The sequence below is a fragment of the Carassius carassius genome, chromosome 15 (assembly GCF_963082965.1).
Source record: "Carassius carassius chromosome 15, fCarCar2.1, whole genome shotgun sequence".
In the NCBI taxonomy this organism is placed as follows: Eukaryota; Metazoa; Chordata; class Actinopteri; order Cypriniformes; family Cyprinidae; genus Carassius; species Carassius carassius.
The window spans coordinates 19,004,391-19,016,794 of NC_081769.1; the positions used below are offsets into that span (position 1 = coordinate 19,004,391).

At 36.0% G+C, this 12,404-nt stretch overlaps 2 protein-coding genes across 2 annotated transcripts; both read left to right on the forward strand.

Annotated features, from left to right (window-relative positions):
- Window positions 1-7,755: 7,755 nt before the first annotated feature.
- On the forward strand, window positions 7,756-9,454 carry LOC132158383 (apolipoprotein A-I-like). The gene is made up of 4 exons (XM_059567775.1): window positions 7,756-7,855; window positions 7,998-8,052; window positions 8,264-8,414; window positions 8,509-9,454. The coding sequence occupies exons 2-4, from the start codon at window positions 8,013-8,015 to the stop codon at window positions 9,083-9,085; spliced, it is 768 nt and encodes a 255-aa protein (XP_059423758.1). The 5' UTR covers window positions 7,756-7,855; window positions 7,998-8,012; the 3' UTR covers window positions 9,086-9,454.
- Window positions 9,455-9,861: 407 nt separating this feature from the next.
- On the forward strand, window positions 9,862-11,580 carry LOC132158384 (apolipoprotein A-IV-like). The gene is made up of 4 exons (XM_059567776.1): window positions 9,862-10,286; window positions 10,384-10,439; window positions 10,855-11,005; window positions 11,102-11,580. Exons 2-4 carry the CDS (start codon window positions 10,400-10,402, stop codon window positions 11,478-11,480), a joined length of 570 nt encoding a protein of 189 aa, XP_059423759.1. The 5' UTR covers window positions 9,862-10,286; window positions 10,384-10,399; the 3' UTR covers window positions 11,481-11,580.
- The last annotated feature ends 824 nt before the right edge of the window (window positions 11,581-12,404 follow it).

The window sequence follows — 12,404 nt, forward strand, 5'->3', positions numbered from 1 at the left end:
TTGAGTACACAACTAGTTTACCTCTATATCTGATATTTGTACTGCAATTATACTAAAAGTGAACTTATAGGTACTGATAGATTACTAATTAAATACTTTGTACACTTTGAAGTACAGTTTCAGTAAACTACTAGTTTAGTAGTTTTATACTGCAAGTATACTTATAAGTTTTCTTTAAGTGAACTTTACATCATACTTTAAGTATACTACTATGTCCCTATTTAGGTTTTAATTTATATATATTTTGTTTTATGAATAGCTGAACATACAAATCATCCAAAGAAATAACAGGGTATCTGCTTGTAAACAAAACCATTGTATTATTATTATATAGCTTCATGCATTTTTCTTTAATGTGGTTAAGTTTCATAAAAAAATAAAGAAATAACATTTTGAACACAAAGCTGAAAAAAGTGAATATGTAAAATACAGTGCAATCGGTTCGGACATTGCACAGTGCTCATTCAATAAATGCACAGCTAAACAGATGGGTTTTGAGTCTAGATTTAAATGTGACTACTGTTTTAGCACATCTGATCTCTTCTGGAAGATGATTCCAGCTGCGGGCGGCATAGTGTCGATCAACACCCCAAAGCTTGACTGTAACTATTACCTCTTCATCGGTCAACATTTTATGCTGTTTCATGTCGTTCATGATCGTGTTAGATAACGTGTTAGCATCCATTGTTTCTTTTTTTCTTCTTCACTTGTGTTTTTTTGGAAATTCTGTACAGAAGATGTGTACTTGCGTCCTCTACTGTATAATAATGAAAACACAGATTCTAAGAGAATAGCTCAAATATATTTAGACTCTTTGTAAGTATGTCAAGTATACTTAAATGTCATTTTAAGAATATTTCTGAGGAGTACATAAAGCCCATTTCTGAGAAGTACATAAAAAGTATACTAAAAGCACACTTGAATAAACTTCTTTTTCATAAGGGTTTTGTCCAAATAAATATTTACTGCTCATAAATAGATCCTTGTCTTTCCAGAAAACAACCTATGACAGATGAGATTTAGAAAATGCATGTACTATAATCCCTTTTGTTCCGCAAACTAAGTTCCCAGTACAGTCTTAACAATAGCGGTGTTCCGAAAATCAAAGAGAGGTTTATTTTTTTTCCGCCTTTTGCTTCCACCTTCTCTGACAGTTTCTCCATTGTTATTAGAATCTTTTGTGAAGGTTTGAACTTTTTAATTTATTTATTTATTTTTTTATAAAGAACCTTTTTTGTGCAAAGGAAAGGTTTCATGGTCTGGTCAAATAATAATGCAGAGTGAGTATGAAACTGAATACTCATATAATATGCAGACTTTGATTAAACTGTATAGATTTCATTTAAGAATATTGTGATACATGTTCTATATCGGTTAGCTTGCCCATGTGGAAAAAATCTAATATTTCAATCAAAAACATACCTACCTTTTGTCAGAAACAAATCTTCATCTGCATCACAGTGAATATTGTCTCTGGCAAGGCAGTAGGGAAAATATCTCCTTATGGCATTTAAGAATTTGAATATATATGTGGCTTCTTTTCAAATGTTTATTGTTTCATCTTAATCCAAAGAGTTGACATGCTTTAAGTCTGAAAAATATTTTAATTAAATTAATGAGTATATGTTGAATTTACCTGAACAGGTCGTTTGAATGTTGTATGTTAATGATGTAGATGTGTCAGTCCAACTCAGTTAAAAAAAAAAAAAAGTGTGTGACCCACACTCGATGCCTTGGTCGCTTTTATATCAAGGTAAATATATGCATATATACTTACTGTCTAGTGCTCATAGTAGTTTTTCTGGCTCTGAAAACCTTCCTGTCAGCCTTATGCAGCCACCATGTTCTGGTCCATTTGGCCCACATGACAGAGGTAGCCTGCATAAGCCGCCAAGGTGGTCTTAGGTCTCTCTCCCTTTACAGGCTGTCTCTATGCCTCCTATTCCTGGGCACAGAGCAAACTCCTTTCTCTAAAATCGTTTAACGTGCCGGGCAGTCTGCACTATGGTCACAGCACAGACGTGCTGTCCAGAGGCAATGTGGCTCCAAGAGAATGGACCCTACATCCTCACACCGTTCAAGAAATCTGGTCTGTCTTTGGGAAGGCAGAGGTAGATTTCTTCACCTCAGTAGACAGCTCTCACTGCCCAACTTATTTCTCTAAACAGCGAGATGCTCTGGCCCACAATTGGCCCAGTGCTTGCCTGTATGCTTTCCCCCCGATAGCCCTGTTTCTGCAGGTCATCAGACAGGTCAGGGAGACAAAATGCTCAGTTCTCTTGATGGCCCCACTCTGGAGGAACCAGGCATGGTTCCCAGAGATAGTGCAGCTCTCAGTAGCAGCCCCATGACTGATACCACTGAGACAATATCTTCTCTCGCAGGAAAAAGGCATGATTTGGCATCCACGCCCCTGGCCAGAACTGTGGAGCCTTCATGGAGCCTTGACGGGAACTTATGCTGCTCCCAGCAAGCGTGAGTGATACCATTTTAGAGGCTAGAGCAAATATGAGGATTGTGTGTTCTCCTTTGTCACTACCAAAACAATGGTGACATGTTTAGGTCATGACTGTTTTGGTAGTGGCAATTCTATGGGATAATTCCACCCCAAAAAAAAAAAAAAGATTTCACTGCCAAAACTCTACCAAAGGTTTCAGTAGTGACTGTTTCAGTAGTGACAATTTTAGATACTTTTGACCCTAGCTTAAAGATGCTAATCAGCACATGGTTAGCTAGCACATTTGTGAACAGTGGTACACGTATAAAAACAAAACTGTATAGAATAACGTTTACAAAAAGGTGTTTGATAGTGATATTCCTTAAGGTTACACACAGATTTTTCCAACTTTTGAACACATTTAACTCAAAATGATGTCACCTATCTACTCCCACCTTATATATATGAGAGAGGGGGACATAAGAATATTTCCTGATCATAAATTTAAAGGTGTAGTTAAAATCAGTCTCAGCCAATGGACTAAGACATACATCGTATGATGATGACATGAAAAATGAGGGACATATTAGTTTTTTGATTTTTGATTTTGATAAGTTCTATGATTTACAAAGAAAATATAAAAGAAATATATATTTTTTAAACTAAAGAATCAAAAATATACTTTTAAAAAAACAACAATGAAAGAAAAATTATTCCAAAATCATTTTCACAAATTGCAATTTAGGGGTTAGGGTTCGGGACAATAGTTCCCTATTGAAAGTACCTAATAAATTATGATTTTATATATATTTAAGGGTTAGTTCACCCAAATATAAAAAGTACGCCATAATTTACTCACCCTTAAGTCATCCTAGGTGTATATGACTTTCGTCTTTCAGACAAATCCAAAAGTTATTTAAAAAATTGTCTTTGATCTTTCAAGCTGTTTGATGCCACTCAGCTGGTTTTGCACTGCATCAGTCCAAGAGAAGTTTAATTAAAAGTGCATCAAAAAAAAACAAAAACAAGTGTCTCACATGACTCCAGGGCATTTACAAAGGCCTCCTGTAGTGAATAGATGCTCAGAACGCAACGGAGAGATCAAATTAAAACAACGGTCACTAATTAGAAATACAAAACAAGGATTTGTAAAGAAAAATGTCAGGAGGATTTCGATATAAGACAAGTTTTCCTTTGCTAAAGTAAGGAAACTTTGCTTCCTTTGCTCCTGTTAACAAACGTTTGTTTTCACAGTACTCACCGGTGAATGCGCAACACTGACCCGTACGTCATGCTCCTGGAACTGCTTCCATTTTACAATAGTGAGCCAAGATAAATAAAAGTGATTATTACATTTTGAATATGGATATTTTTCTTACAAAAATGCATGAATTCACTACAGAAGGCCTTTGTTCACCCCCCAGAGCCGTGTGAGACAGTTTTTTTAATGGATGCTTTTTTAATTAAACTTCTCTTGGACTGATGCAGTGCCACACCAGCTGAGTGGCATCAAACAGCTTGAAAGATCAAAGACAATTTTTTGAATAACTCCAACTGGATTTGTCTGAAAGAAGAAAGTCATATACACATATGTAACTTGAAGGTGAGTAATTTATGGCCTAATTTTCATTTTTTGCTTTTTAAATGTTTATTTATTTATTTATTTTTATTTTTTGGTAGTTGGATGGCAGTTTGCACCAATTATGAAAGAACATTTTCAGTGATTGGTAGATTTAAAGATAGGGTTCTGTAACTGGTAGGTTTAGATTTGCTGAATTTGGACGATAGTATATTAAGTAATTTTATAGTCTTATGTTAAAAATATCATGTTTTTGTGGGGTCAGATTTAAGTACCCCACAGAGTCAAACTTTCCTAATTTTACTATCTTTGTGTGGTCTTTTGCTCCTCACAAAGTAGTAAAAACATGTTCACACACACACACACACACACACACACACACACACACACACACACACACACACACACACACACACACACACACACACACACACACACACACACACACACACACACACACACACACACACGTTTGTTTTTGTGAAAAGTGGGGACATTCCATAGGCGTAATGGTTTTTATACTGTCCAAACTGTATATTCTATGGCCCTACACCAACCCTATACCTAACCCTCACAGGAAAGTTTGTGCATTTTTACTTTCTCAAAAAAAAAAAAGGAAAATGGTGACATGGGTTATGTCCTCATAAGTCATCCTCTCCTTGTAATACCTGTGTCATACCCATGTCATTATACAAAGTTGTGTCCTGATATGTCACAAAAACAAGAGAACACACACACACACGCACGCACAAACACACACACACACACACACACACACACACACACACACACACACACACACACACACACACACACACACACACACACACACAAACACGCAAACAGACCCCTGGTTGAGTACCAGTACTCTAGCATTTGTGCTAACTTCAATTTTTCACTTTTCTAGATACCAGTGCATACAATAATCCATTATAACATGCATGTGTTTTTGATAGTGGTCACAAAGAAACTGAGAATCACCACATGGTGGAGCAACTGTCCCACTGTAGTTGTAAGCTTGTGCTTTAAAACTGTGCATCATTCTATTCTATTCTATTCTATTCTATTCTATTCTATTCTATTCTATTCTATTCTATCAGTGATGAACAAGGATATTTAACAATTTTAATACACTCAACAGTAGAGTAACCAACTTTAACTGCTGTGACAGAATCTAATCAAATGGGCTCCCAGCCAATTACTTTCAAATAATGCTAAAAAGGTAGATATAATGCATACAACAGTTAGCAGAAGCTAAAGATTATGGTCTCTAAAGTTTTGAATATGGATATTTTTTTACATCACCAGAGCCATGTGGAGCACTTGTTTTTTTTATTATATATATTTTTTTATGATGGATGGACTTATATTATTAAACTTCTATTGGACTGTTGAATATCCACACCCATTCGCTGCCATTATAAAGCTTGGAAGAGCCAGGATACTTTTAATATAACTCTGATTGAATAAAAAAAAAAAGTTATTTACACCTAGGATGGCTTGAGGATAGATCATGGGGTAATTTTCTTTTTTGAGGGAACTATCCCTTTAAGCAGACAGTTTACAATCTAATGACTGGTACTTCATATAACTATCATATTTGCAGTTTTCTTTATAGTGGTTACACCAGCTGTACCCATCACTTTTAAGAAACACAAAATCATACAAATAAATAATTTTTTACTTTTTGTAAAATGTAGAATGAAGGTCAGTCACTAATGAATCCACAAGCAGAACTGTGCAGTCTCCACAGCACACAACGATTTTAAAATGACCTCCAGAATATGGTGTGACAATGAAAAAACTTTCTATTGGTTCATAAGTCATCCTACTACTCAACTCAGGCACAACCTAAGTACACAAACAAGTCTTTGTATGCATATACTGACCTTTCTTTATCAAAACCTCAGATATCTAATCTGTTCATCAGTCTTTGCTGACAGTGGCCAAACTAACATGTGCTTGCCTGCATGCATTAGCACAATGCCAATCTGTGGATGACGTCTAGATGTCTGGCAGTGCAAGACACAGCTTGTTTAAATCAAACCCCTTGTTTATTTGTGACAGTAATGCATTTGTCACTGTGAGCTTCAATGGGCATCCATACCACTGAAAACACTCACAGACAAATAAATAATGCTCCGATAGTACCAACAATAATCCAGGACAGAAACATGACTGTATGTTTACCAGTGTACAAGTAGAAATTCCTTTGTGTTCCATTTATATGCATTTATAGGTCACACTGTGATCTGTGTTCTGAATGCCCAAGGTTACAGTAAATGTTGTTTATTTGCGGAGGAAATCAGATATCCAGTTGAAGTGTTGTAAGCGGACTCTGCCCCTCCACGCTGGCTGGATGATGGGAGAGGTGTGTCTGGTGGAGTCTAACAGAAAGTGTATAATAATGCTGAACGAGCCACTTAGTGTAAACTCTGTAGTTTTCTTCATGTGAAAACAGCAGCTCACCCACTCAAATCAAAGCTCAACACAACTGATGACATTAAATTATGTACTCTAAACATTTACAGTCTAAGTGAATGTGATGTGTTAAAATTTCAAAAGTACTCATAATAGCATTTAAAGAATCTTTTGAATACATTAGTTATTTGTTATTTTATTAAATAAACGTGCTTTTTTTAAATCTCCATGGAATTTGGTCAACAAAAGCACCATTTGAGCAATCTATCACCTTTCCACAGTCACAGACCATCTAAATCAGAAAAATAGCTCATATAACCCAACACAAGCATGACTCTTTTAATGCGTAGTGTTTCCTATGTTGCTATTTTTATTCACAAGCACTTAAATAAATAGTTTGCTTAAAAAATTTAATCTGTCATAATTTACTTACCCTCATGTCATTCCAAACCTGTATTATACAACTTTTTTATTCTGTGAAACAAATGATGTACTAGTTGCACTTTTCCATGTAATTACAATTAAATTGAGTTCAAACATTATTATCTTATTATTTGATTCAGCTTTTCAAATATAAACATATCCTGTGGCTTGAGACCTGGTCTGTTATTATGCTTTTATGGAGCTGTTCCATATATTGAAGCTTGAAAGGCTCAGTCCCCAATCATTAAAAGCACTTTCTCAAGTCATAACTTTTCTACTGAACATACCATGACAAAACTGTTTCTTTTTTTCATGGTTTCTTATTGGTGTATAAAGTAAATTGCAAAAATAAAATAAAAATTACATATAAAATACAAAAAAAAAAAAAAAAAAAAAAAATGGAAAGGGGATTCTGCCATATGCAAAAGACAACTATCCCCATACACCCTCAGTTCAAAATTCACATCCCATTCTGAACTAACTGTGGCGGCACAAAGGTCATGACTTTATAGTGCTTAATTTAAAAATATAAAATAAGAAACATTAAACTTTTCAGACACTTTTTTTTACTTTTTTCTAAAGTAAAGTAAAATTAATCAGTCATTGATCACTGAATTATTCTAAGAACTGAAATAAAAAATCAGGTCCATTTCCTAAATTATTATTATTTAAAGCTAACAGTTGATACTGAGCTAAATGCTCAATCTTATAATACCCACAGAATACACCATGACTCTGTGATTTCTATGGAGATTCATTTGAATGGAGACTCAGTATCAGTAGGTTCAAAGCACAACATCATGTGACAGCAGGCTGAAGTGACGGTGGGGGGAGCGGCACTGACAGCATGGCACTGGATGATGGACTTTGATTTTTTTTTTTTTGCTTTGGATTATTCAACTGCGCGCGCACACACACAGACACACACATATATATAGCCAGAGCCTGTCCTCACTAATGCTTACTGGACTAAGAAATAACTGTGGGACCTGAAGGTAATTTAAGCTTGACGGGCAGTAATAAATGACTGAAATACTACAACAAATTGCTCAGTCGAAGTATTGTCTAAATAAATATGCAATGCTTTAGGATATGTGAATGTATATAATCATTCTTTTTTTCTCTCTCTCTTTTTAGCAAACAACTGTGAAAATGAAATTGTATCTGGTACTTGCCTTTGTGGCATTCACAGGTAAATCATATATGGCCAAGAAGTAAACAAAACAAAACAAAACTATTTATCAATTAAAATAGGCTAATATTAGATCTATGCAAAGACCTGCACTGAACTTTAGTAAATTAAATATACTGAGAAACTACAAATATGACAAAATAAACATACTGCAGCATTTGAGCAGATTTGGATACTGACTGGCAAACTTAACTATTTGTATTTTTACCAGGCTGCCAAGCCAACCTGTTTTATGCTGATGAACCCAAGCCACAGCTGGAGCAGCTGACAGATGCTTTCTGGAGCTATGTTGCCCAGGCCACACGCACCGCAGAGGACACCGTCAAGATGATCCGGTCTTCCCAGCTGGGACAGGAAGTCAAGTAAGTAATGTTTAGAAGTTACAGTATGTGTTTGAAATACTAAAATATTGATTTGCATTCATGCAAATACACATTTCACCTTTTCGCATCACAGTGCCAGACTGACCCAGAGTGCCGATATGGCCAGTGAATATGCCGTCACCCTCAAGAAACAGATGGATCCTCTGACTGAAGAGCTGATGACCAAAATCACCAAGGAGGCTGAAGCATTGAGAGAACGTCTGGGCCAGGACCTGATCAGTGTGAGAGACAAACTGGAGCCCTATGCTGACAACCTCAAGAGTCAGATCCAGCAGAGAGTGGAGGAGCTCAGGACGGCCATGGCTCCATATGCTGACTCCCTGGATTCTGAGACCCTGAAGGCCACTCTGCTCCAGAAGAGCGAGGAGCTGAGAGGAAACCTGGAGCAGAGCGTGAAGGAGCTGCAGGCTCAGATGGAGCCCTACACTGCTGAGATCAAGGAGAAAGTGGATCAACATCTGCAGGAGTTCCAGAAGACCGTGACCCCCTTGACTGAGGATCTTCAGGCCCAGATTAGAGAGAGAGCCCAGATGGTCCAGCAGAGTCTCACACCCTACGCTGAAGACCTGAAGGAAAAGCTGGATCCCTACGCACAGGACCTGCAGGCCCAGCTCACCTCCCTGTACGAGTCCTTCATCAAGAGAAATTAGATGCTCCAAAGACCTCTTTTGTCACTAACAGAACTGTTTTCCCTTCCATCGTGACTCCAAAATTCCATGTCTCTCCAATAACCGTGACCTAAATCAAACTACTAGGCAACAACATCTTTGGTCTTACATGTAGACCAAACACTAATACAGAGAAAAAGAGTGATTCTTTTTTGCTGAAATCCTGTTGTTTACACTTTAACCATTCATAGAGATGCAGAAACATTGCTCTTTTTTTCTAGCTGAAGTGTATTTATTTCAATTTAGCAAGTCTTTATTATGTCTGACAGAAAATGTTGTTTCTTGCAAATACCAAGTGTATAATTTGTCTTATTTATGCAACAATAAAACATCTGCCATTTATTAACACAATGTTTCTAAATGTTTTACTTGTCCAGTTGGGTCCAACATAACTATAATGACATATAACTTATAAAGCATATTGCTCTTTTCTTGGTTTTGATTGCTTCTATTTTCCTCATAAGTAAATCACTTTGGATAAAAGCATATGCTAAATGACTAAATGTATATACTTCAAAATATTACATTTAAGCAGCCCTGAAAATGCACAAGGTCAGGTTGATATACTTTTTAATAAAATCACTAGACAAAATATATATGTTATCATTTCTATTAAAATAGGGTCTAGTTATCTAACCATGAGAAGTGCTTTTAATAATAATAAAAGAGTGACTGTATGATTTGAAAGGTTCAAATGTGGCATTTGACACCAAATCTAAACCACAGACAGAAATACACAATATTTCTAAAAAGTCTATTTGTGTGTAAAAAATCTTTAAATAAAGAAACCGACACATCATGCAGAAATGATAAAGGTCATCTCAGCTGATTTCTTGTAACACATACTAAAGATTAGATAAGGTTAAGGACTTTCCAAAGGTGGACCTGTTCCAGTCTCTTCCGGTTGAACTAACGATAGAACATGCATTAACATAATGTCTGTCCTTCATTATCAGTGCTGATGCAGGTGTATTCAGTAACTCATGGGCCTGATGCTTTCAAGTGACGTCCAGACCTGAACATCTTAGGACAAAGAGTCTGTAGACATGAAGTATCTAGATATAAACATCCACTGGAGATATTAAAATATATTTCCAATGCTATATAAATACAGCTATGAAACAGCAATCACCACACGTCCTCTCTATACTCCGGACAGGGTCAATTAAATCATACTGACAAGGTAAGAAGAGAAATTCACTGTTTATTAGATCAAAATATATTGTATGTAAAATATGATTACATTTTTTAAATGAAACATATTTGTCGTTATTTTACAGGGGAAGACAGAAAACCATGAAGGTTCTTGTGGTTCTTGCATTGGCTGTTTTTACAGGTTAGTTAGATATAACTGTAGAAATAACTGTAGAAAAATAACTTAAAAATGTAATATAATAATAAGCATACATTAGTGTTCATAGTGGGTTAAACAAAATATATCATGTTCTTGATGTGCACAAAAAATTGACACATGGACACATGAATTTGTTTCACGTGATCTTAAAACGTTTCTAATCTAGAATTGTGTGTGGATGCTTGAAAATAGTTTTGTAGGCAAATATCATGCACACATATTTTTCTGTTGTATGAATTCCTTGAAGGAAACATACCGGAAAACTTTCTACATTGTTTGAAAAAGTTAAATAATAAAAATACATTAAAAATATGCTATTCCAAAATTTTATGACTTTCTCTCCTCTAAAACAAATTACTCAATGATTTTTAAACCATCTGACATGCTGTATCCGCAGGTTGCCAAGCTAATTCAATTAATGCAGAGAAGCCCAATCCACATCTTGAACACTTAATAACTGCATTCTGGAAATACATTGCCAAAGCAGTACATCCCACTGATGAAAAATCCCATGTGATAAGGACATCCCAGCTGGGAAAAGAAGTCGAGTAAGCCAAATTTACCACCATTATTATTTTAAGCATAATGAATTAGTAATATTCCCTGTTACCAGACATAAATTATACCTCTCTTCTCCACACTAGACTAACACAGCCTCCTCCATCTGAAGATCAGATGACCCAAATCACCAAGGAGGCTGGCGTGTTGAGGGAGCGTTTGGAAAAGGACATGAACATGATAAGAGACAAACTGGAGCCCTATGCTGACAACCTCAAGAGTCAGATCCAGCAGAGAGTGGAGGAGCTCAGGACGGCCATGGCTCCATATGCTGACTCCCTGGATTCTGAGACCCTGAAGGCCACTCTGCTCCAGAAGAGCGAGGAGCTGAGAGGAAACCTGGAGCAGAGCGCGAAGGAGCTGCAGGCTCAGATGGAGCCCTACACTGCTGAGATCAAGGATAATGTGGGCCAATATCTGCAGGATATGCAAAAATATTTAGCTACTTCACCTGAAGATCTCTAGGCCCATATGTGGAGTTCTCTTTCCTATTTCTGTTACATTGTGATGTTTTTAGGTTTTTTTTCTTTTCTTTTTATTGCAACAATAAAACATCTGCCATCTATTATCATTTGTCACTGATAATTAAGACTGCATGTCCAATTGAGAAAAACCTATGAGTTTAATAACTCTGTGATTGCGCTATTTGTTATTCCAGACTATGCAATGAAGACTTTGCACATTCATAAATATATGATAGAAAGAACTGTTAATTTTAGCACATCTTACATCTGAGGAAGCACATTAAAGGTATAATTTGTAAGATATTTGCAGTAAAAAACTGTCAAAAAGACCTTTGAAGTAGGACACTTCCTGAATCTCGGTGTTTTGTCACCTGCAAATGTCAGCAATGGAGGAGATTGCGTTCGCGTTTTTTATCGCAGACGAAGTGGATGTAATCGAAGTACCACTGTTTTGTTATCATGTGCATCAATTCCTTTGTTCTGCTGAACACAAAGGAGGAAATTTAGAAGAATGTTTGCAAGCAAGCAGGTTTTGCCTCCATTTCACGTCCATAGTATTTTTCCATACTATGCAAGTCAAAGCTGTTTTGCAGCAAACATTCTTCAGAATTTCTTCCCTTGTTTTAAGCCAGACTCTGACACTTCTCAGATGAAACCACACAAAGATAAGGCATAATGGCTAAACAGTCCATTTAGATATGTATGTGTGTGTGCATGTATATTTTTAATGGATTTATTTAATTCACACAAACATACAATCGAATAAAGTGAAAATTACAACAAGAATTCTAATTAAGAGAAAAATAAAATAAAATAAAATAAACGCATGTGCTAATTCTTAACTTCACTAGGCGTGTTTTGTTTTTGTTTAGTTCGCATGTAAATATAAATAAATTAATGGGTAATCTAATTCTTAGAATAAAGA